The 25,296-nt window shown below is 45.2% G+C and overlaps 1 protein-coding gene across 3 annotated transcripts in view; it reads right to left on the bottom strand.

The window, feature by feature from the left end:
• The window catches only part of MYO1B (myosin IB), a 147,216-nt gene that overhangs the window by 102,699 nt on the left and 19,221 nt on the right, over positions 1–25,296 (bottom strand). For all 3 annotated transcript variants that reach the window (XM_054171309.1, XM_054171315.1, XM_054171324.1), the window contains exons 2-3: positions 22,890–23,030; positions 1,053–1,168 (exon numbers count right to left, since the gene is read on the bottom strand). In XM_054171309.1, coding sequence (XP_054027284.1) covers positions 1,053–1,168; positions 22,890–23,024 — 251 coding nt within the window. In that variant the 5' untranslated portion in view covers positions 23,025–23,030. The remainder of the gene's footprint in view (positions 1–1,052; positions 1,169–22,889; positions 23,031–25,296) is intronic.

The raw sequence follows: 25,296 nt of genomic DNA, 5'->3' as shown, positions 1-25,296 counted from the left end.
ATCCTTTCTGTAGGTCCCCTTACAATATTTAAATGCAGCTCTAAGGTCTCCCTGGAGCCTTCTCTTTTCTAGGCTGAACAGCCCCAGCTCTCTCAGTCAGTCTTCACATAAGAGGTGCTCCAGTCCCCTGATCATATTGGTGGCCCTCGTGAGTGGTGGGTTTTTTTGTTCTTGTTTTCATTGTGCAAAGAGAAATTAAGGGTTTCAGATATCAGACTCAAACATTTAACACCTAGAGGCTTTCACATGCCAACCTGGACTTCAGAAAAAAACAGATTTCCTTGAAAACAGACCACTTTACAATGCAGTAATGAAGGCTACTGCTAACAATCACAGTAAAATATTCTGAACTGCACATACCAAGACCTAGATACATCAAACAGGAAGAGTAACTCATCTCAAGTGCCCTGTTCAGTTTTGGGCACTGTAGTGCAGGAAGGACATCAAGGCACTGGAGCGGGTACAGGGAAGGGCTGCTAAGCTGGTGAAGGGCCTGGAGACAAGTCCTGTGAGGACACTGGGGCTGTTTAGTCTACAAAAAAGGAGGCTGAGAGGAGACCTTATTGCTCTCTACAACTACCTGAAAATAGGCTGCAGAGAGGTCTCTTGTCACAAGTAACTAATGATGGAATGAGAGGGAATGACCTCAAGCTGCACCAGGAGAGGTTTAGGCTAGACATAAGGAAAAAATAAATCACAGAAAGGGTTGTCAGGTACTGGAACAGGCTGTCCAGGGAGGTGGTTGAATCACCCTCCCTGGATGTGTATAAAAGCCATATAGATCTGGTGCCTGGGGACATGGTGTAGCGACAGACTTGGTGGAGTGAGTGAAATGGTTGGACTTGATGATCCTGGAGGTCCTTCCCAGCCTGGGTGATCCTATGATCTTGACTTCTCTATAAAATAAGGACTAACTAATTAAAAATTTATTTTGGGGAGTGGTGGCATGATTTCTGATTGCTTTAATCAACACCAACCTTTTGAGGAGAGAGACAGCTGGTGCCGTCTGTTTCAGGCCAGACTGGGAACTCAAATTTCTTCACTGTACTTACATGTGAGGACTGAGTTCGTAGAAGTTGCGGTTCCTGTATTCTTCCACTTTCTCTGGAGTGTAAATGGGCAGAGATCTGTAGGGGTTTATGGATATCACCACGCTGCCAATGTATGTCTGTTGAACGAAAACCAAAACATTACTGAGGATTTGTCTTTTTAACCTACCTCTGTGGCTTATAGATTGTTCTCATTATTCTCCCATTTAACCCTTGTGCAAAAGCAAACAAGCAAACAAAAAGCCTAATTGTGCAATGAGTAAATCTGTACCTACGCTCAGAAACACCCATCAGCTCTCTCCCGACAATCAGAGGTGGGTACCAATTTCTACATAACTGGAAGTCTCCTACAAACTTTTTTTTAAAGGAAAGCCCAGTTGTACAATTCTTCAGTGACTAATTTAGTTGAGGGAGAGAAAGGGAAAAAGGACACAGAGGTTCATAAAGAACCTACTCCGTCTGCATGGCAAATGTCACACAGAGCTTTGCTGCAGCCCTTGGGCAATTGTACAAAATCACCTAAAGGCAAGGATGGAGCTGGACTGTACTCCCTCACCCAAGGAGGAGCTTCACACCATCTTTTCAAAGCCTCAAGCACAGAAGAGCTTCACAGAGAAGAAACCTCAAGGCTAACAGCCTCTGATAGTTTTCTGACAAAGGAGGGATTTACTGTCTGGATTCAAGTCCAAGCCCTCTTTCTCCATCAGGTATAAAGTATAATTTTTATTTCTAGATTCTAAACTTACTGGCCATTACACTGGGAAAGCCGATGGAATAATGTGTTGGTTTACTCTGTTAGATCCCATTTACCACTGAGCTGATGAAGAAAGACTGACAATACACCACGATTGCCACTTCAGTGCACAACACAATCACCTTGCCTTCATCAAGCCTACTGAAGTGTGCCCCACAGCTCTCCACACCTCCCTCCAGCTGCAAGGGATGCAGCTAAATACACTTGAGTGACAAAAAATGCCCAGCCCCATTCAGCCTGCCTAAAGATATTGGTCAAGAATTAATCAACACCCAAGTGTTTGGTACCTCCTTCCACAACCGTGAAATAATCAGAGACTCCCTGGGAGGTGTAAAGGCTGCACCTAAAAGCCACAGATTTCTGTTATCTTGATCTTCTTTCCTCTACAAAACAATGGGATTTTTTTTCATAGATCTATGATTCTATAGGGCTCCTTTGCAGTGATACCTTCTCAGCTCTATTTAGATTTCTTCCCACATTTTTTCTTACAGGGAAGGTCTGTAATAGGTATTTTCAGATGGGCAGAGAGGCACACTGAGCCCAACAGGTTCAGCAGGGCACTCAATCCCCTCCAGAGCTGCAGTCACAAATCAGAAGTATTAATTGCTGCAACCTTTCCCTACCTAACTTTCAAATCCAAAGCAATTTTCTGCTAAATACCAACTAAATTTAGTCCTAAGCAGGAAGCTGAGAGCGCAAAATGTGCCATTTCCACAGCATGCACACATACAAGCAAGCTGTGAACTCATGACATTTTCTGTGCCAGTTAAAACAGAGGAGAACAAACTAGACTGCACTGATAAAATAAGTAGCATGAGACTTCCAGAGGCCTCTTAAAGTTCATCCTTGGAGTGTTTACTACCCACAATACAAAACAGAATGCATCACACAACTGCTGCTGTGATGAAACGCAAGGCTTTGGTTTGGGATTTGGACTAATTGGGCTCAAGACTCACCATTTCTAAACAACACATACTTTCTCCCCTCCTTTGGAACAGATCAGGAACCTTCTGCAAAGCATTGCATAGAATCACAGAATATAGCTGGTTGGAAGAGACCTTTAAGATCATCCAGTCCAACCCTTGACCCAGCACTGAAGGGTCATGTTGTAGTTTGAGCTGGGTGCCCCCTTACTTCCTGTGTCCAGAAGTCCAGCCCAGAGGGGTGGACACAGGAAATTGTGTATTTCTTACCATAATTCTTTGCACCACTACAAGATCCAGTGCGGGGTCTAGCACTTCCTCTTCCTCCTCCTTCAGCCGGTAACCGGGGGAGATGTCTGCTGGCTTTGGGCCTGGCTAGGCCCAAGGCCATGGGGGGATGGGCAGTCTCAGGCCTGGCCAGCTGAGACTAGCCTAGCAGTGGAGGGGAAGAAGGAGCCCTGGGGGTCTCGGGTGTACCCTCAGGTGGGAATGGGATGTCTCTGGGTTTGCTTTGGGATCTCTCTCTGTCACTGTGCTTCGGGTTGTCTGTAAACATTCACCGCTTTCTATTTAAACTTTCATCACTTTTGCAATCCGTTTGTCTGAGTGTTTATTCCTGCCCGTGGTGGGGAGAGAGGGGGCTGCCTCAACCCAGCACATTCTTGGTAGCAGAGGATGGTTGTTGTGGGGAGGGGGTCTGCCTCAAACCCACCCACAGGTCAACACTAAACCGTGTCCCGAAGTGCCAGGTTGACATGCCACTTCAACACCTCCAGGGACGGCAACTCCACCACTGTCCTGGGCAGACCATTCCAATGCTTGAGAACCCTTTCAGCAAAGAAATATTTCCTAATATCCAACCTAAACCTCCCCTGATGCAGCTTGTAACTGTTTCCCTGTAGGCATTCAGGCCAGACCAAACACCCCAGAAAAAGGCTGGTTTCACATCAAGAACACATGCAGGGTGCCGCAATGGCAATTAGCCTTGAAGGTGACTTACACAGAATCATGGAATGGTTTGGGTGGGAAGAGGCCTTAAAGTTCATCTAGTTCAACCTGCCCTGCCATGGGTAGAAGGGATATCTCCTACTGGACCAGGTTGTTCAAGGCTCCATCCAACCAGGCTTTCAACACTTCCAGTCTTGAAGCCTTCACAACTTCTCTAGGCAACCTGTTCCAGCGCCTCACCACCCTCATGGGGAAGAATTTCTTCCTAATGTCTGATCTAAATTGAGCTTCCACATCTTGGCAGTCAGGCTGCAACTCAAAAAGAGGCACAACTCGAATCTCCCCTGCCCTACAACCCAAGGGGGAATGGCTCCTAAAGGCATTCAGGTACAGACTGTTGAGAAAGCCCCAAATAATTAAGATTTTTGCTTCTTTCAGGCACAGGCTGCAGCACTGATTGACAACAAAATGATAACGATTTTTATTTCTTTATTTGAAGAAAATATGTACATTCTCCCCACCAAGGAGGAAAGTGTTTGTCATCTATGTCTAATTTCTTTGGCTGAACCAGAAGAAAATGCAAAAATTGCACTTCTACAGTGTTTGCTTTGCTCTCTCAGCACTTGTGGCTTTGGCAATTTGCAAGCCTAAAGAGTCTTGGAGAGACTAACAGATAACCAAGAGCAAGAAGCTTTCTAGTCTTCCCAAGTATAGGGGAAATGTCCCCAGGCAGAGGACTATTTCCTGCTAAAACAATTCATACATCAGCTTGTTTCCTCCTAAACTGTAAAAAGATGTGAATGCAGCCAATTGTGAAATCAGTGGTGGAAAGTATCATAAGAGAGACGAAGGCCAGATCCTGAAGATTCTATTTTACAACAAGAATGCTTTGGAACTCAAAGACTTGCCCTTTTCAGCTATTCTGTTGCCATAATAGCATACAATTGCTAAGTTTCTTAAGTCCCCTGAGATGCCAAGGTAAAGGAAGATGAGTCACAGTGAAACCCCCTGATTTTAAATGTTGAACACAGGCCTTCAAATGAGGTTTATTTAGAACCATCTCTTCTAAAGAAGACCAAAGTGAAGTATGGCTTAGCTGATGTATTTTGGGAACTCAACTCAGCTGTTTGTTGTCAGACATGAATAAATACAGACCAGTGCCTAAAATAAAATGTCAAATGACCATATAGAAACAAAGACATAGATTCATAGACTCATAGAATGGCTTGGGTTAGAAGGGACTTGAAGATCATTAAGTTCCAACCCCCCTGACATGTGCAGGGACACCTTCCACTGGACCAGATTGCTCAAGGCCTCCTCATCCAATGTGGCCTTGAACACCTCCAGGGAGGAGGCATCCCTGGGCAACCTGTTCCAGTGTCTCATCACCCTCACTGTAAAAAAATTCTTCTTAAGTATCCAGTCTATATCTGCCCTTCTCAAACTTCAATCCATTTCCTCTCATCCCATCACCACAAGTGCTTGTAAAAAGTCCCTTCCTGGCTTTCTGGTAGCCCCCTTCAGGTACTGGAAGATCTCCCCAGAGCCTTCTTTTCTCCAGGCTGAATAGCCACAACTCTCTCAGCCTGTTCCCACAGGGGAGGTTCTCCAGCCCTCTTCTCTGCACCTGCTACAGAAGTTCCACGTCCCTCTTATGCTGGAAGGCTCAGAACTGGATATAGTGCAGCAGAGTAGAGAGGTAGAATCCCCTCTCTCATCCTTCTGGTCGCACTGCTTTTGATACAGCCCAGGCTGCAAGTGCACATCACCACTCCATGTCCATTTCAAACACCAAGTCAAACCATGCCAAGGAAACACTGGTTTTACTGCAAAACTGCTTACCAGAACAGACACATTTCCTCTTCTCAAAATGCCAGTATCAGTGCTGATGCCTAATAGCTACTTGCTACTGGTGGTCTGTGGGATTCCATGGACCAGGGATAAACAGATCCAGAAAATAGCTTTCCCACACAACATCTGCCTTCCCACCAGAGCTCTACTATAAACAAATAAAATACATGGCTTAAATCCTTCAGCAAGTGACTAGCATACAAACATTCCAGTGCTGAAAGCAGAGCACTCAAGAGTAGTGGGAGATCATACCGTGGCACCCCAGGGACTGAAGAGATCCTTCATTTTCCCTGTTTAAGGAAAAAAACTAAAACCCCAGAGGAATATCCTCAGGATTATGAATGCACAGAATGCAGTCAGGAGATCTGATTTCTTTCTTGGCTTGGACATGGCCTTGTTATGCAAGTTTGGACAAGATCTGCTATCTCAGGTTTTGCTAACTAGAAACTCTTGATAATAGTGCTTCCTCCAAATTTCTGCTTTATTGCAGTAGCTCACAAAAGCAAATTTTGCTTCCTTGGCACCTTTATCCAGAACCCAAACCAAAAGGACTCTCACTTGTTTACCAGTGCATCTGTCATGACACACTGTAATAGGCTAACATTTCAGCTGTGGAGAAGAGCATCTGGATTTCTAACAGGTCAAATGACAACACATTCCGCCCGCTCCACCAAAACAATTCACACAACTCATTCCTGCTCAGTAAGGGGTTTCATAGCCCAAGCAGGAAGAAGGTTCTAAATCACAATTCAACAGCAAAAGCTGGTAATATTTGTTACATATCACATCTAAGTACTGCTGGAGATGGAATGACCAAGACACTTTGATGTCTGAATTTCTCTCTCTAGGACTGGAAGCAAATGTAATCATTTGGGGCAAGATATTACAGCTACTTCCAGCTTACCTGTGCCTTGCACAGCCCTCTGTGCCTTTCTAACCCAATCAGCTTTAAGACTGGCTTAAGAGGAGGCCTAAAAGAGCAAGACAATGTAAGGCTCCTGTTGCTTGGGAGACACTACAGGCAGCAGCTTCTTCTCAGCCAAGCACTGAGGAAAACACCTCCAAGATAATCAAGCTCAACCATTCTCTAACTCTACCAAGTCTGGTGTTAAATAAGGTTCTCAGCACCACATCTCTGCCTCTCTGAAAGAACTCCAGGGATGGGGATTCAACCACCTCCTCAGGGAGCCTATTTGAAGGTTTGAGAATCTTCTCAGTGAAGTTTTTTTCTTATATCCACTCTAAACCTCTTTTGGTGCCATTTGAGGCCATTTTCTCTCCTCATATAATTTGTTGCTAGGGAAAAGAGCCCAACACCCACTTCACTACAGCATCCTTTCAGGGAGACTTCTCTGGAGAAGTCTCCTTCTCTGGAGACTTTCAAAACCCACCTGGATGCATTCCTGTGTGGACTACACTAGGTGATCCTGCCTTGGCAGGGGGATTGGACTAGATTATCTCTGGAGGTCCCTTCCAACCTCTAAAATTCTATGGTTCTGTGATTCTGTGAGTCGCAGGGAGCACAAAGGTCTCCCCCTCAGCCTCCTTTCCTCCAGGCTGAACAACCCTAGCTCCCTCAGCCATTCATCAGAAAAATTGTGCTCTATACCCTTCTCCAGCTTTGCTGCCTTTCTCTGGGCCCCCTCCAGCACTTCAATGCCCTTCTTGGAGTGAGGGCCCCAAAATGGAACACAGTATTCATGATGTGGCCTCACCGGTGCATGACCACTTCTCTGGTTCTGCTGGCCACACTATTACTGATCCAGGCCAGGATGCTGTTGGCTTTCTTGGCCACCTGGGCACTTGCTGGCTCATCTTTAGTCATATCAGCTCAATGATACAAACCAGCCTGCTTCTTAACTTTTAAAGCTTTTATGGCATCCTCTGCAAAGTAACAATCTGTAGAATTTAAGATCATTAAGCAGCTATACAGCTTTGCTGCAAACCTTCTGGAAGTGTCCATTAGATGCCTTTTGGCAGCTCTATTAAAAACAAACCCACTGCTTTTTACCCCTGGTAGCCTGCAGCAGCTATGCATGATGCCCATTTCTTTAGTATCAGTTGAACACACTGGGCTCCTATCATTTTGGACAGCTTCTGATGACACCACTAAAACAATTCACTGAAATGAGAGACATTGAAGTAAGATCAAAGCAAAGTGTGACTGGATTTCCTTGGAGCAAAGCCAGATCCCAGGCTGACGCAGCACTGTTTTCTTTGCGGGGGGGAAGGGGGGTGCTGTGTTTTGGTTTTGTGGGGGTTTTATTTAGTTTGACACATGCAAAATTATATTTCTAATATAATACTCATTTGCAGTTATATTTTGCTGAACTACTGTGTTTCTGGATCTTGCCAGCTCATGAATACGTGTGTCACTGCATGTTCAGAAGTGCTGAGGTCAAGGAGGTGGCAGAGGAAGCCTGTGTTTATGTGTTCTCAGTTTTTTGAAGCTGTCTCAAACTCAAACAGAACCTGGAAAATTTAATGCTGCAACACTATTCCATAATGAAGTTTCTCTACTTAATAACATTAGCCACAAGCTCAGTGCCTGATTAAAACATCAACTCTAGAACTATCATGCTGTGTGCTCAAAGTTGGGTTTTACAGAATCATGGAATGGTCTGGGTTGGAAGGGACCTCCAAAGATCATCTAGTTCAACCCCCCCTGCAATCAGCAGGGACATCCTCCACTAGATTGGGTTCTCCAGTGCCTTGTTGACCCTGACTTTGAATATCTCCAGGCATGGGGCCTCAACTACCTCCCTGGGCAACCTGTTGCAGTGTCCCACTACCTTCATGGTGCAGAACTTGTTCCTAACATCCAATCTAAATCTGCTTTTCTCTAATTTCAAACCATTGCCCCTCATCCTGTCACTGCAGGCCTTTGGAAACAGGCCCTCCACAGACTTCTCGCAGGCCCCCTTCAGGTACTGAAAGGCTGCTATAATGTCTCTCTGGAGCCTTCTCATCTCCCGGCTGAATAACCCCAGCTCCCTCAGCCTGTCCTCGTATGACAGGTGCTCCAGCCCCCTCTGACCATTTTCATGGCCCTCCTCTGGACCAGCTCCATCAGGTCCATTTCTGTTTGGTTTTCACGGTGGTTGCCACAACAGAACAGTGAAATACACCCTGCTTCTGCTGTGTGTTTCAGGTCTGAAACATTTGCAGAGTTGCAAGACATGATGTTTGAGAAGAATAAGGAAAAGAGTAGCATCAAGACTAAAAGCAAACCCGCCATGATTACTCTGATTTACCATATTACCAAGCTCAGCACTGCAGGTTTTTGTATTGTTTGGTGGAGATGGATGGGCAGGGTGCTTGAGAAATACCAACAAACCCACCCAGGATTTCATCCAGGGTTTGCCTGCACTGTTTCATGACAGCACACACCAAACAAACTCTACCTGTGATCCAAGCCATGCAGCTGCACCTTGTGCAGAGCCAATGCCTCTTGCTTCAGTGAGCTTGGAGCATGGGCAGAACCTCCAGCTGCCATCTGCAAGCCACTGTGCAGACCCAATCCCAGTAGCAATGGTGTGGGAAGAACAGGAACTAATAAAAGTTTGATTGCAGCAGCCTCTGTATGGACTCACACAGCATCACATAGTACTGCTCCTCAGCAAAAGAAACTTCTGCTGACTCCCTGAGACTTTCCTTGACTCCTCTTTCCCAGCAAATATAGTATCTCCACAAAATTCCTGATCAGCTCTCAACAGGTCAATAATCAGTTAGTTGCTACAGGCAAGAAAGCCTTTTTTTCCAACCCCTTCCTGGAAGTACATCCAATGCTCCAAATTTACTACTCCAGAAGCTAATCTGTAGCAAACAGAAAATACAAGACAGACTCTCAGACAAAGTCTTTCTCTCTCTTTTCCCACATATATAGATAAATCTTTCCTCCTTGGCACTATTTTTCACTATAGTTTCAATGCAGTTCTTTCTATTTCTGTTTCTATCAGCAAAAAATTATCATACTGGACTTGTGAACAAACACAACTTATTCTTCATGATGATTAAACTGCCTTGGAACATTTTTGCCCCAGAAAAATAGAGGACAAAGTCTGTACATTGTAATGACAAGAAAAGCAATCCTGGTATTATATAGATTCATAGAATGGTTTAGGTTTGAAAGGACCTTAAAGATCACGTAATTCTGGACAGGCCAGTAAAGATTGTAAAGAAAACTACATAAAAGAGCACCAGATGAGGTGGGAGGAGGGAAGTTGCAATCAACCAAAAGAAGAGTCAGAGGCACTGGAACCCTCAGTTCAAGCAAAACCATTTTATTGCTAGAGAAGACCAAATTCTGCATTAGTGTGTACCACAGTCAGAGACCAAATATGTTTCTACCTGATATGGTGACTGAAGGAACAAAGCTCAAGCAGGTAACACAAAGCAGAAGTGCACATAGAATCACAGAATTGTTTAGGGTGGGAAAGACCTTTAAGATCATTGAGTCCAACAATTCTCTAACTCTACCAAGGCTGGTGCTAAACCATGTCCCTCAGCACCACATCTCTGCCTTTTTGAAACAACTCCAGCAACAGGGATTCAACCACCTCCCTGGGAAGCCAATTCCAGGGTTTGAGAACCCTCTCAGGAAAGAAATTTATTCTAATATCCAACCTAAATTTCCCCTGGTGCAGCTTGAGGCCATTTCCTCTCCTCCTACTGCTTGCTGCTAGGGAGAAGAGCCCAACACCTTCCTCACTACGCCCTCCTTTCTGGTAACTGTAGAGAGCAAGAAGGTCTCCCCTCAGCCTCCTTTTCTTCAGGCTGAACAGCCCCAGTTCCCTCAGCTGCTCATCACAAGACCTGTTCTCGAGACCCTAAATCTATATCCCAAAGCAAACAATTCTGACAAAGGCAACATATGGCCAAAAGGGTAACAACACTGCCAAACAATACAGCCTTGATCCTGCAGGTCACTGCAACCATCTGAACAAGCTAAAGGCAACCCATGCCAGCCAGGATCATGCCCCCCAAAACAGGCAACAGTCTGATTCCACAGAGTCACAGAATTTCAGGGGCTGGCAGGGACCTCGAAAGATCATCCAGTCCAACTTCCCCTCCAGAGCAGGACCACCTAGAGCAGATCACACATCCAGGCTGGTCTTGAATATTTCCAGAGAGGGAGACTCCACAAGCTTCCTGGGCAGCCTGTTCCAGTGTTCTGTCACCCTCACAGTGAAAAAATTTCCCTTCATATTTACATGAAACTTCCTATGCCTCAGCTTCCACCCATTCCTCCTTGTCCTGTCATTGGGCACCACTGAGAAGAGCCTGACTCCATCCTCTTGGGACTCACCCTTTACATATTTATAAACATTGATGAGGTCACCTCTCAGTCTCCTCTTCTCTAAGCTAAAGAGCCCCAGCTCCCCCAGTCTCTTTAAATCTGAGCTCCCAAGGAAGAGCAGAAAAGTCTGCCAAAGACAGACACCCACATGACAAGTTGAAGCAAGCACTTAAAAGGGGGTGCATGTCCAGAGATTGTTAAGCCTCTGAGTTTCTGGAGGGCACAGATACCTCTCTGCTGCTCAGTGAGCATTGCTGCTCACCTGGCAATGGTTATGACAGACTCTAATAGTGTTAATGAGGCAGACTAATCACCACAGTTGCCCGCCTCTCTGACTGCACTGGGATGCTTCTACCAAAACAAACACAACTCCTACGCAGGATGCAACCTGTGAAAGTCAGTGATGAGGAAGCCAGAGCAAAGCACACATGAGGAATGTTAAGGCAAGCATTTAAGTACTCCCAGAACGTGGGTCCTTGCTTGCTTTTGGATAAAGACTTGTTTTCATAAGCAAACAGTAGCTGGGGATTGGATAGTGCCTGTGTCAAGAAACCACTGGTGAGACATCAGCGAGGGCACTCATTTCAAAGTTTGTTATTATTTCTGTACAAATAAAACATGGGGAGGGGCTCTGCTCTGGTGAGACCCCACCTCAAATACTGCATCCAGTTCTGGTGTCCCCAGCATAAGAAGGACACAGCTGTTGGAGAGAGTCCAGAAGAGGGCCACAAAGATGATCCAAGGGATGGAGCACTGCTGCTATGAAGACAGGCTGAGAAGAGAAGATTCTGTCAGGACCCTATAGCTGCCTTCCAGTATCTGAAAGGAGCCTACAGGAAGGCTGGAGAGGGATTTTTCATGAGGGTTTCTAGCGACAGACAGGGGGCAGTGGTTTGAAGCTGAGAGACAGAAGGTTTAGACTGGATCTTAAGATGTTCTTCAGTATGAGGGTGGTGAGAATAGATTGCCCAGAGTGGCTGGGGATGCCACCTCCCTGGAGGTATTTAAAGGCAGACTGGATGAGGCCTGGAGCAAGCAAGTCCCATGGCAGGGGAGTTTGAGTAGATAATCTCTGAGGTCCCTTCCAATCTGAGCTACTCTATGATTATGATTTGGGGAATTTTTCTGCCATGCTGCAGACAAGGCTAGCCTATGCTCTTCAGAGTGAGAACCATATTTCTACAGTGCTTGGATGATTTTCTTCTATTTCTGTTATTTGCCAATCTTTCATTAATTTTCCTTTTATGACTTTACTTCATATAACATCCACTGAAACCACAACTAAATGCCCCAAATGTTGTCATTATCAACCTGGTCCACAGGAAGGTGTCCCTGCCCATGGCAGGGGGGTTAGAACCAGATGATCTTTAAGGTCCCTTCCAACAGAAACCATTCTTTTATGATCATCACAGCATTTGGGGGCAAAGCCAACACTGTTACAGCCTCTGGGGCTCTACCAGAAGCATTTCCTAAAGTTTTTTTTCAGAGGCAAAAAATAAATAATGAGTGTGTAGAGAAGACATCTCTGCACACAGCCTACGAGATGTGGTGTGATCCTTATTTATCTTTTCTTATTCCTTTAGGCAGACATTGCACACAGCCCTACAAACAGGTGCTTCAAATGCTGCACTCAGCATCGTGGGAGCTGCACACAGAGGAAAGGAAACAAAGCACTGCCTTCAGGTAAGTAACTCTCCTCCCATCAAGCACTTCAAGGCTAGAAGTAACCAACCTGCTGGCTGCAAAAGTCTTTACTCCTGACTCCAGGCAAGTTAGAAAGTTGGTTTTAGCAGAGCAGGCTGATGCAAAGGACTGAGGAGCAATGGGGTTTCTAGCCAGATAATAAGCAAAGTAAGATTTACAGGGAGGTGGAATATGAATTCTTAGACCACAAGCTATCACAGGAAAAGATGTGCCTTGGGCACACAAACATCTGAAGCAGAAACAGCAGTCTTCAAGGCCCTAGCCCACGGCAGCTGCAACAATATTATTACTACAAGTCAGTAGCTTCCCTCAAAGAGGGGAACTGTTGAGGCACTGCTGGGAAAAAAATGCTCCAACCAACGCAGGCGTCCCCCATGGGAGGAAGAGAAAGAGATCTGAGGAACTTGGGTCCCCTGGGCCCCCATCACAGGCAGGATGGATAGCTGCTCTGCTCTAGCTCTCAATCCATCCTGCCTTTTAAGACATGCCTCAGTCACCACACCTGCCACTCCTTTAACTCCCAAAGGAAGAGCAGCAGTCCAGGATGCACATGAAGGATAAACACAAGTGTGACACATCCAGTTCATCGATGATATCATCGCCTGGGGTAAATTCAGTGTATTCCACAAAGAGATTTAACTTTAGCTGAAAGAGTTTAATTTCAGATTGTTGTACAGATACATTGCACCCAAAGGAAGAATCCACGAGGAATCTATGGTGCACGAACCCTGAGAACCCTGAGTCAACTGAGAGTCCCTGTGTTCCTGTTTCCTTTTCTTCGCTTCGTCTGCGGAGAGACAAACTGTTTTCCATTATTCTTGTTTTCTGATTTCCTTGGACTTCTGAATAATCTACATCTGAGTATAGCCAGAATGGACTATGAACTTTACTTACAAACTGTAAATATTGTTTTAGATTGGATGGACAGTACGAACAGCCAATGAAATTGTTTAGAAAGGGGTGGACTGTGACCGTTTGAGGCTGTGCCTTTGAGAAACAGACAGTACTGGGACACTGGCTGAATGTTTTTGGTACTAGAACAAAAACACTCTTGATATTCTAAATGAATTTCATTGGTAGATGGACAAAATGCAGCTTTAAATTGTAGGGCAGCTGGAATTTTTTTCTCAGTTTGGGAGTTTGGGTTTCGGTCTGTTCTGCCGTGCCAGCCTGAACTGCTGCTCTCCCTGCCTGCTTCTCAGAAAACTAAGCGGAGCTGACCTTGAGATAAGCAAACTAATCCTGCATGAGCTTTTGAAGCTTTATAACAATTCTTTACCTTAATAACTGCCTTTTTCTTTCTCTCTAACCCCTTTTTGGGAAAAAAGGGAAGTTGGGGGGGGGAGAGAGGGGGTTACAGGGAGGGAAACCCTCCCCGGGGAGGGAATTTTGTTGTGTTATTTTCCTTTGCTGTATATTTCTGTATATATATTGTAAATACCTGTATATATTGTGTTATATATAATCTGCTTCCTATATATGCTTGTAAATATAGTCTGCTTTCTCCGACTGAGTTTAGCCGTGGTTTCTTACTCTGTGGGGGAGGGAGAGCTATGCCCTCTCTCAACCTACCACGACAAGTCAGTACAACAAGGTACAAGAGAGCAGGGACAGATCTGGCAGGGGGACTGACTCTTTTGCATGTTGCTGCAGGAGCAGCAAAGGCACAGGCTGGCTTCTGACAGGCATGCATGCAGCAAGAATCTACCCAAAACCGGAGCAGACAACAATCCTGTGGCCAGCAGGTTGAGGGAGGTGATTCTGCTGTTCTGCTCCGTTCTGGTGAGACCTCACCTGCAGCATTGGGTCCAGCTCTGGAGTTCTCAGAACAGGAAGGACCTGGACCTGTTCAAGTGGGTCCAGGAAGCCACAATAATGATCCAAGGGCTGGAGCACCTCTGCTCTGAGAGTTGGGAGTGTCCAGACTGGGGAAGGCTCCAGGGGGAAATTGGTGCAGCCTTTCAATACTTAAAGAGGATAGTAAGAAAGATAGAGACACTTTGTTTTTTTAGCAAGACTTGTTGTGGCAGGACAAGGGGTGATGCTTTGAAACTAAAAGAATGAGATTTAGACTAGGTACAAGGAAGATTTTTTTTTTTTTTTTACACTGAGGGTGGTAAAACAGTGGCCCAGGTTGCCCAGAGTGGTGGTAATGTCCCTGGAAACACTCCATGTCAGGCTGACTGGAGTTCTGAGCAACCTAGTCTAGTTGAACATGTCCCTGCTCATTGTAGGGGTGGTCGAGCCCTTTAAAGGCTTCTTCCAACCCAATCCATTCCATGATTCTATAACCTTCTTTAAAACCCAAGAAAGACTACATCTGGCCTCAAACCCAACATCCCAAGATCAGCATGGTCACGCTGACATCAGAAGGTAATGACATTGAGAACAAAATTGAACTTCAACAATCATTCAATCCTATTACAACGAAGATTTTCCCAGCAAGCTGCATTTATGTTTCTCAATATCACAAAACCTTATTCTTCACAACAAGAGGGATGGTCACACAAGGCCAATGCAGACCAGGACAACTGGTCTTATTCACACAGTTCTTTCCTCCCCTCTCTTCTTCAAAATGTAGCACCAGGAATAGCAGTGATGAGTGCACCAGAAACAAAGCCACTACATTTGACAGCAATTCAGCAAACTCCTAAATACCTAAACTCCTAAATGTGGTGGCTGAAAAAGGGGCAAATCAATAACAGTGGAGTAAAGTCATGTTGGAAACAAAAAGGCTACCGGCAGAATCACAGAATGCCAGGGGCTGGAAGGGACCTCAAAAGATCATGAAATCCACCACCCCCTGCCAGAGCAGAATCACCTAGAGTAGGTCACACAGGAATGCATCCAGGCAGATTTTGAATGTCTCCAGAGAAGGAGACTCCACAACCTCTCTTGGCAGCCTGTTCCAGGGCTCTGGCACCCTCAAAGTGAAAATATTTTTCCTTAAGTTCATATTGGAACCTCCTCCAGTTTGCACCCATTGCTCCTTGTGCTATCATTGGATGTCGCTGAGCAGAGCCTGGCTCCATCCTCCCAACACTGCCCTGCACATCTTTATAAATGTGAATGAGGTCACCTCCCAGTCCCATCTCCAAGCTAAAGAGCCTCAGCTCCCTCAGCCTTTCCTCAGAAGGAAGATATTCCACTCCTTTCAGTATCTAGTTTGGACTCTTCCAAGCAGTTCCCTGAAGTCCTTCTTAAACTGAGGGGCCCAGAAATGGACACAATATTCCAGATGTGGCCTTACCAGGGCAGAGCAGAAGAGGAGAACCTCTCTCGACCTACTAATCACAGCCCTTCTAATACACCTCAGGATGCCATTGGCCTTCTTGGCCACAAGAAATAAAATGCACCTAAAATACTGAACCAATATTGATCAACAGGAAGCAGCTCAGTCTGTCAAAGAAGCACATCACAATATTCAGGCCACCAAAAGCAAGGATGCTACCTCAAACCCAGCCAGCACCAAGTTATGACACTGGAATGCCAAATATTTAACAGTGCTAAAACAACGTGTGTTCAGTCCCCTCAGAGCACTCCTGCCCAGAACAGCCCACAAAAACTCCACGCTCAGAAAAGACAAACTAAATGCTGACCTCAGAGAAAGAGTCTGGTTTCTTGTAAGAACAAAAAGCAAACAAACATTTTCTTGTAAGGAACAAAATGTTGACCTCTGCAAATCTGGGAAGACTTCAAGAAACAACACAACTGCAGGGAAAAATGTGCAGGGCAGCAGAATAAAACCCTATCTGGCCTCTGAAGGCTGACTCCCAGGAGCCTACGCAGCTCTGCTCCCCTCCAGACTCCTCACACCTCCCTTGCTGCTTCCACACATCTCAAAAAAGCAAGCAAACCAATACAAAAGAACTCCAGACTAATACATCATATATATACACATCATATATAAATATGTATATATATATACATATGCATAGAATCACAGAATCATTGAGGTTGGAAAAGGCCTCCACGATCATCAAGTCCAACTGTTAACCTAACACTGCCAAGTTGACCACTAAACCACATCCCTGAGCACCATGTCATAGAATTGTTTTGACTGGAAAAGATCATCAAGTCCATCTATTAACCCAACACTGCCAGGTTACCACTAAATGGATGCCCCTCAAGACAACATCTACACATCTTTCAAATCCCTCTGGGCACAGCAACTCCACCACTGCCCTGGGCAGCCTGTTTCAGAGCTTGACAACCCTAGCCCTGTCACTGAGCACCACCAAAATGAGCCTGGCACCTTCATCTTGACACCCACCGATATTGATAAGATCCCCTCTCAGCTTCTTCTTTTTCAGTCTAAACAGCCCCAGCTCTCTCAGTCTTTCTTCACAGGAGAGATGTCCAAGTCCCTTAATCATCCTCACAGTCTCCATTGGACTCTCCCCAGCAAATCTCTGTCTCTTAAATTCAGGAGCCCAGAACTGGACACAGTGTTCCTGGTGTGGTCTCACCAGGGCAGAGCAGAGGGAGAGGAGACCCTCCCTTACACCTGCTGCACACACTTCTTGACATACCCCAGAATTCCATCGGCCCTTTTGGCCACACAGGCACATTGCTGTCCTGTGGATAACTTCCTGTCCACTAGGACTTTCTCCATGAGCTGCTATCCAGCAGGACAATCCCTAGTCTGTACTGGTGCCTGGTGTTACTCCTTCACAGATGGAGGACTCTGAACCCGTCCTTTTTCAAATTCATGAGGTTCCACTTCTCCCAGCTCTCCAGCCTGTCCAGATCTCACTGGCAGCACAGCCTGATGGGGTGTCAGCCACCCTCCCCACTTCAGTGCCATCAGTGAACTCGCTGAGGGTGCACTCAATACCCTCATCCAGGTGATTGATGAAGATATTTAAACTTCCTCTTCTCCAGATGAAGCCACCCCAGCTGCCTCAGCTGCTTCTCACAATACATGTGCTCTAGATGGTCCTGCCCTTCAGGAGTCACTGTAAATACACACACACAGACAGATGCCCCCCCTCCCATTTGTCAGCATCCCAAAACACAAAGGAAAAAGAACTGCTGAGCTGGATTAGCTGAACATATTCCAGCCAACTTAGGGGGGTGGAATTTTTTTAAAGGATCAAAATAAAATGTTCAAGAAAAGAGTTCAAGAGAAGGAGTCAAAATTCATTCGTCACACACAAACTGAATTTAATGAATGTATCTGAAGTTGTCCATGTGGTCTCTAGGTCACACATTTTAACCACACAAACTGCTCCCTGGAAACTTCAAACAACCAACACCATGGGTTTGTTGTTTGGCTTTTTTCTACTCACTGTGTTGCCCATGAGCCACATTTTACCCTGTGAAGTTAAAGAAAAAACTCCTGTAGGCTTTTGTTGCTGGTATTTAGAGAAAAGAGCTTCAGCAGAGAAGTGATGCAAACATTATCAATGGAAAGGTTCAAAGCTATGAGAAGAACACAATAAAACAATTACAGCTTTCTAATGAGACCTTTCTTGGGCAGACATAGCCCAGACGTTTCCAGACATGACTAAACTCCAAGATTCCCATTTCCAATTAACACATACATGCTACCCACTGAGCCCTCTCAACATGAGATTACTGCAGAATCTGATGGCCTTTAGGAGAATATTTGGCCTAACTCCAGCTCCACCAGCCTTCACGCTTGTTTTTATAGGCACAGCCTCCAGCTTTGCACTCTGGTATGCAATCTAACACCCAAGGTCATTAAACTTTCCATCAAATACACATAAAACTGAACAACAGGTAATCAAACTCTAGTCTGTTCTCTGTTAGGAGGAGTACACTTATTGCCCTGTTTTGCACTATGGCATGAAACTTAGAGCTAATTTTCTTGAAGGGCTTACAGTGACCATAGCCAGGACAGTACAAGAGGATCATTCAGGGATCCAGATCTGAATGCTCTTGCAAGGGGAGCTCTTATGGAGAAGATCAAAGATTTCAAAGGGGTAAATGGAGCTGAAACTGGGATCTGCAACAGCAAACATTCAGCATCAAACATAATGACTATGAAAGAGACTAGAAAAGACAAAACTTCTATTCTTTTCCAGTGGAATGAACCCATTTATCTCATCATTTCTGGCCACAGGGAGAGATTGGGCACTGCTCACTGATGGCATGATCTGATTCTCACATTTCATAAACTAGTAAAATGGTTTGGTCTAGCCCAACCCCTCTGAAAAAATCAGGGACATCTTCAACAAGATCAGGTTGCTCAGAGCCCTGTCAAACCAGACCTGAACATGTTTTCAGGGATAGATCATCTACACCTCTCTGGGCAACATGTTCCAATGTTTCATCACCCTCATTGAAAAAAGAAAATTTCTTCCCGATTATCTAGTTTAGAACTTTCTCATTTAGTTTAAAACCATCACCCCTCATCCTGTCACAACAGGCCCTGCCAAAAAAGATTGACTCCATCCTTCTTACAAGCCCCCTCATTTACCTCTCATGACTGTTAAACACAATTATGCAACATATGGTTGACTTTACAGCATCTTCAAAGCTACCCATGGCCTCATACCTCACAAAAAAACCCTTCTGAGGGTTATAACTGCCATTCCATTTGAAAACTAACATATGTAGCCCAGATACAGCCTTCACTCTACAGGAAACTGCTTAGAAACTGATGCTGAGTCAGCCCTGGCTTACTGCTGTAGAAACACTTCACTCTGTTCATACAGCTTCAGTTTGACTTAGTGTTTTCTAAACTTGGACACAACTTCTGGTAATTCCTACAACAGAACACTTGCATGAGGGTTGAACTGAACTCCACAGCCATAGAATCATAGAATGGTTAGGGTTGAAAGGGACCTCCAAAGATCATCTAATCCAACCCTGCTGCAGTGAGCAGGAACATCAGGTTGCTCAGAGCCTTATTGAGCCTGACCTTGAATATCTCCAGGGATGGGGCCTCAGCTACCTCCCCAGGCAATTTATTCCTGTGTTCTACCACCTTCATGGTAAACAACTTGTTCCTAACATCCAATCTAAATATCCTCTTCTCTAATTTCAAATCATTGCCCCTGGTCCTATCACTTCAGGCCTTTGTAAACAGTCCCTCTGCAGCCTTCTTGCAGGCCCCCTTCAGGTACTGGAAAGCTGCTATTAGGTCTCCCTGGAGCCTTCTCTTCTCCAGGCTGAACAACCCCAGCTCCCTCAGCCTGTCCTGGTAGGAGAGTTGTTCCAACCCCCTGATCATCTTCATGACCCTCCTCTGGACTTGTTCTGTCAAGTCCATGTCCCTCCTGTGTGGAGGGCTCCAGAACTGGACACAGTATTCCTGATCAAGTCTCACCAGAGCAGAGTGTCAGAATCACCTCTCTCAACCTGCTGGCCATGCTGCTTTTGATGCAGCCCAGGATGCAATTTACCTTCTGGGCTGCAAGCACACAATGTTGGCTCATGTCCACCTTCTCAACACTGAATGGACATATCCATTCCTACTGCCCTCTGAAAGGATTCCAAGAGGTCAGCTTGAGTACATAGCTTGTCAGTGCTGAAGAGATCTGCAATTTTTGTTAAGCACCACCAGCAGCTCTCTAATACTCCAATTTGGTGTACCTAGGACAGGATGCAGGATTTTATGTGGTAAAACAATTTCCACAAGTAACAAAGGCTGCATTGTGATCATCTAGAAATGCAAAGTGTAGTTTTTGTGAGTGAAGCCTGGGGAGGTAAGAGTGGGTGGCAAGAAGAGAGAAGAGAAGAGTTTGCACTTGAACATTAAGGAGGTTGTTACTGTGAACACCATTCCAAGTGTTCCTGCTTTAAAATGTTTCTAAACATTTTTTAGATGTTTTAGGCTCGAGGTGAGGAGAAAGTTCTTCACAGAAAGAGTAATTGGCCACTGGAATGTGCTGCCCAGGGAGGTGGTGGGGTCACCGTCCCTGAAGGTGTTCAAAAAAGGATTGGATGTGGTACTTGGAGCCATGGTTTAGTTGTCAGGAGGTGTTTAGGTATTAGGTAATAGGTTGAACTTGATGATCTCTGAGGTCTTTTCCAACCTGGTTAATTCTGTGATTCTGTAAAATATGCAACAGTGGCACAAAACTTACATGACAGCAGAACTCACAGAATCCCAGCATGGTGTGGTTGGAAGGACCTCTGGAGATCACCTGGTCCAACCCCCCCTGCCAAAGCAGGGTCACCCACAGTGGCTTGAACAGGATCACAATGTCCAGACAGGTTTGGAATCTTTCCAGAGGAGGATAGAAATAAAAATGTGTAATAAAACCATGAAGGTTCAAATGCTTAGCAAGGAGGAAACCAATAGTCATACTAAAAATTAAGGAGGGATGAGTGCTAAGTTATAATTAAGGGCAAACACATCTGTTTTACTGGAATAATTTACAGACATAGTTGTTTGCAGATCATAGCCTTGGTAAATTCACAGATTGCATTGGGTTGGAAGGGACCCTCAAAGGTCACCTTGTCCCAACCCCCTGCAGTCAGCAGGGACACCTCCAACTACATCAGGCTGCCCAGGGCCACAGCAAGTCTAATCTTGAATGTCTTCAGGGATGGGCCCTCAACCACACCCCTGGCCTGCTCCAGTATTTCACCACTCTCATTGTAAAGAACTTCTTCATTATGTTCTACCTTGTTCCAGTTTCAAACCATTGCCCCTCGTCCTATCACTCCAAGCCTTTCTGAACAGTGCCCCCCCAGCCTTCCTGCAAGTCCCCTTCAGATATTGAAATGCAGCTCTAAGGCCTCCCCAGAGCCTTCTGTTCTCCAGGCTGAACAGCCCCAACTCTTTCATAGAAGAGGTATCCCAGCTACCTGATCTTTCATAGGAGAGGTATCCCAGCTACCTGATCATCTTTGTGGCCCTCCTGTGGATTTGCTCCAGCAGCTCCATGTCTCTCTTGTGTCGGTGGTCCCAGAGCAGCATGCAACACTCCAGGTGAGGTCTCACCGGAGCAGAATGGCAAAATCACCTCTTTCAACCTGATGGCCATGCTGCTTTTGACGCAGCCAACCGCTTTCAGCAGCAGTCTTGGATTGTCTCTACAAGTCATTACAGTCCAACAGCCTGAGCGGTGCAACAGACACCATGTGGTGCACATTTTAACAAAAAGGGAACAAAAACATGAAGGAGAAAATAAAGGCTTAACTAGAATCACAACTTGCCTCTTCATTCCCCACCTGCATTTCAACTGCCAGTTCACAACATCTCTCTTATCTATCATCACTCAGACATTAACGTGCCTGAAGATTTTGATTACTTCCACATATATCCAAGCTCAAAGTTTCCAGTTTAACCTCAACCATTCTAAAAAACAGAACTTTTCTTTCTTTTTAAATTTTTTTTTAATTCAAACCTAGCAGACAACACTTAAGCCAGCCCTAGCATACTCCAAGCATGTACTGTTTCTGTATCACAGAATACATCCAGTTGTAAGAAACCTCAAAGATCATCCAGTCCAACACTCGACCCAGTACTGAGGGGTCAACACTAAACCATACCCCTAAGTACCAAGTCCGCACAGTGCTTGAACACTTCCTGGGATGGTGACTCTACCATTGCCCTGGGCAGACCATTCCAATATTTGAGATCCTTTTCAGTGAAGAAATATTTCCTAGCATCCAGTCTAAACCTCCCCTGGCACAGCTTAAAACCACTTCCTCTAGTCCTGTTGCTTGCCACCACGGAGAAGAGGCTGCCCCCTCCTCCCTCCAATCTCCCTTCAGGTAGTTGTTGAGAGTGATGAGGTCTCCTCTCAGCCTCCTCTTCCCCAGAACAACCCCAGCTCCCTCGGATGTTCATCATAGGCCAGGTGCTCCAGGCCCTTCGCCAGCCTCATTGCCCTTCTCTGGACATGCTCCAGCACCTCAATGTCCTTCCAGTAGTGAGGGGTCCAGAGCTTAACACAACACTTGAAGTGTAGCTTTACCAGTGCTGAGTACAAGGGAAGGATCACCTTCCTGTTCCTGCTTTCTTGGCCACCTGGGCATACTGCTGACTCATATTCAGTTAACTATCATCAACCTGCTCTAATATCCTGGAAGTGCCTTCCCTTTAAGTGTATTATTTATAACTGCAATGTCCTCTGACAACAGGAGTATCAAAGTTACCATCATCGTCAGTACTGGAACTGGGGTTTTGTTAAGAAAATCAGAGGTTGACCACACTGTGAAGCAGGGGGAAAAGGAAAAATATCCCAGATGGAAGTGAACAAATGCAAACAATGCAGTACAGGAAAGGCTACAGTACAAATAAGGTTTAAAATATCCCTGCTACAATAGGTTGTGTTCAGGCATTCAGTGTGTGTGTGTGACCTTAGAAACAAACACAGATTTTAAGAATGACAATGGAACTCCTCCCAGGCTGAGGCTGTTTATTAACTTGTACTCACATATACTTCATTGTGATCGAAGCGCTTTTTCAGATTATTGATGAATGAATCTTCATCAAGTGGCTCCAAAAGGACCATATCTCCCACCCCAATCATGTCATCTAAAAGAGATGTCTTGACCTCCATTTTGGCCATTTTCTCCTGCAAAGAAAGAGAGAAAGAATAAAAAAAGAAAAGAGTAAAGTTAGATCAACAGCATTCCAATTATTCATAGGCATTTTCCAGTGATGCTGTGTAAGGAATACAAGTTAAAAACTCAACTGAATGACATTGCTTTATTTTTATTTTTTCCAAGGAACTTTCTCAACATTGTTTTATCTAGCCAGGTAGACCACACAATTCCAAAAATTTAATCTCTAACAGCCAATAATGCCTTCTGGTCCTGCAACATATTAAATGCCCCCTTCCTGGAGGTGTTCAAGGCCAGGTTGGATGAGGCCTTGAGCAACCTGATCTAGTGGAAGATGTCCCTGCCCATGGCAGGGGGGATTGGAACTAGATGATCTTTAAGGTCCCTTCCAACCTAAGCCATTCTATGAATCTATGAAACATGAAACTGCCAGAAACCGTAATGAGGATTCCAGTGGGCACCACATCCAGATTTTTTGGGTGACTTCAACACAATGTTCAAGGCTATACAAAGCCAAGTATTAGCGAAAGCTTCACCAACATCTCTAGTGTATCAAATTAGGGTTTAAAGTTATCAAAATCCTATTCTGAATGTCTTTCTCACCCTTACTTGCATTTCTCTGATTTCACCAACCTCTAAACAGAAACCACTAAGTGAAACCCACTCACAGACAAAACCCAAACTAGTTTATCTCAATTCATGAAGCCTGTACTCCAGAGTGCCTGTATTCCAGTACGGAACTCCTCATGGTAACACGAGGCTACCAAATGACTTCATTTCCTAACCAGACCCAAGTAAGTTAGGGCTTTTATGGTAACTTTATTGCTGAAGGGAGCGTATTTGCTGATCAGCAACAATCCGGCTGACCATTGCATCTATATAGCTGGAGTGACAGAAGGCAGAAGTTGGGCTTAAATAGAGAACCAGGATCAAGCAAAGTAACCAAGCCTGATAAAGGAAGCAATTCAGACAAAAAAGTCAAGGTCAAGCCAAGACCTGACGCCTATTTGATCCTCCCAGCCTTTTTATCTTTTCAATGCAAATGCTAGGGAAGATTAACCAAGCTCCTCAAGAACTCCAGGCTTTCTGCTTTTGTGATGAGGCTGGAAACGGAGCATATTAGCAGGGTTGGCCAGCAAACATGGAAACCAAGAATCAGCTACTAGGTTTGGGCACAACAACCCTATGAAAAGCTACAGGCCTGGGGAAGACTGGCTGGAGAACTTCCCAGTAGGAAAGGACCTGAGGCTGCTGGGCAACAGCTGGCTGAATATGGGTCAGCAATGTGCTCAGGTGGCCACAAAGGCCAACAGCATCCTGGTCTGGATTAGCAATAGTGTGCCCAGCAGGAGAAGGGAAGAGATCATGCCCCTGTACTCAGCACTGGTGAGGCCACATCATGAATACTATGTTCAGTTTTGGGACCCTCACTGCAAGAAGGACATTGAGGTGCTGGAGTGTGTCCAGACAAGGGCAATGAAGCTGGTGAAGGGTCTGGACAGCAGATCTTATAAGGAGCAGCTGGGGTTGTTCAGCCTGGAAAAAAAAAAAGGAGGTTGAAGGGAGACCTCACTCTCTACAACTCCCTGAAAGGAAGCTGCAGTGAGGTGGGGGTCAGTGTCTTCTCCCAGGTAACAAGTGACATGCTGAGAGGAAAAGTTCCTCAGGGGAGGCTTAGGTTGGACATTAGGAAAACTTTCTTCACTGAAGGAGTGGTCAAGCATTGGAACAGGCTGTCCAGGGCAGCTGTGGAATCAACATCCCTGGAAGCATTCAAAAAACTTAGTAGATGTGATGCTTAGGGATATGGTTTAGTGGGGACTTGGCAGTGCCAAGTTAACAGCTGGACTCGCTGATCTTGGAGGTCTTTTCCAACCTTTACAATTCTATGATTCTACTGCACAGCTACACAAACCAACAGCTGAACACCAGTCAGCTGTAACCTCTCAGCTGTGAACTGCTACCAGGCCATCCTCACTCCTGCTGTTATTGCAGCGTATTTTAATTCTAAATATTTGCTCTTGTTTTCCAAAATGCCTTTGAGCAGCTACTACCTTATATGCTCAGAGTTAACTTGCCACCCATCAGATAACTGATTTAAAACAAGCAAAGCCTTTCATCTCTTGCTTCTGATCACAGCCACTGTGCTACTACATGCTATTTGATTTTTTTTCTGTTTTAGCCCTGAGTGACATCTGAGGGATATTAGATCCAGATTTAAGTTGTGTTTGATGCTTTTCCAAATTCAACGAAGAGAATCGCAGCTCTGCAGGCAGC

Source organism: Dryobates pubescens, chromosome 2, assembly GCF_014839835.1.
Source record: "Dryobates pubescens isolate bDryPub1 chromosome 2, bDryPub1.pri, whole genome shotgun sequence".
NCBI lineage: Eukaryota > Metazoa > Chordata > Aves > Piciformes > Picidae > Dryobates > Dryobates pubescens.
This window is presented reverse-complemented; position numbering and strand designations above follow the sequence as displayed.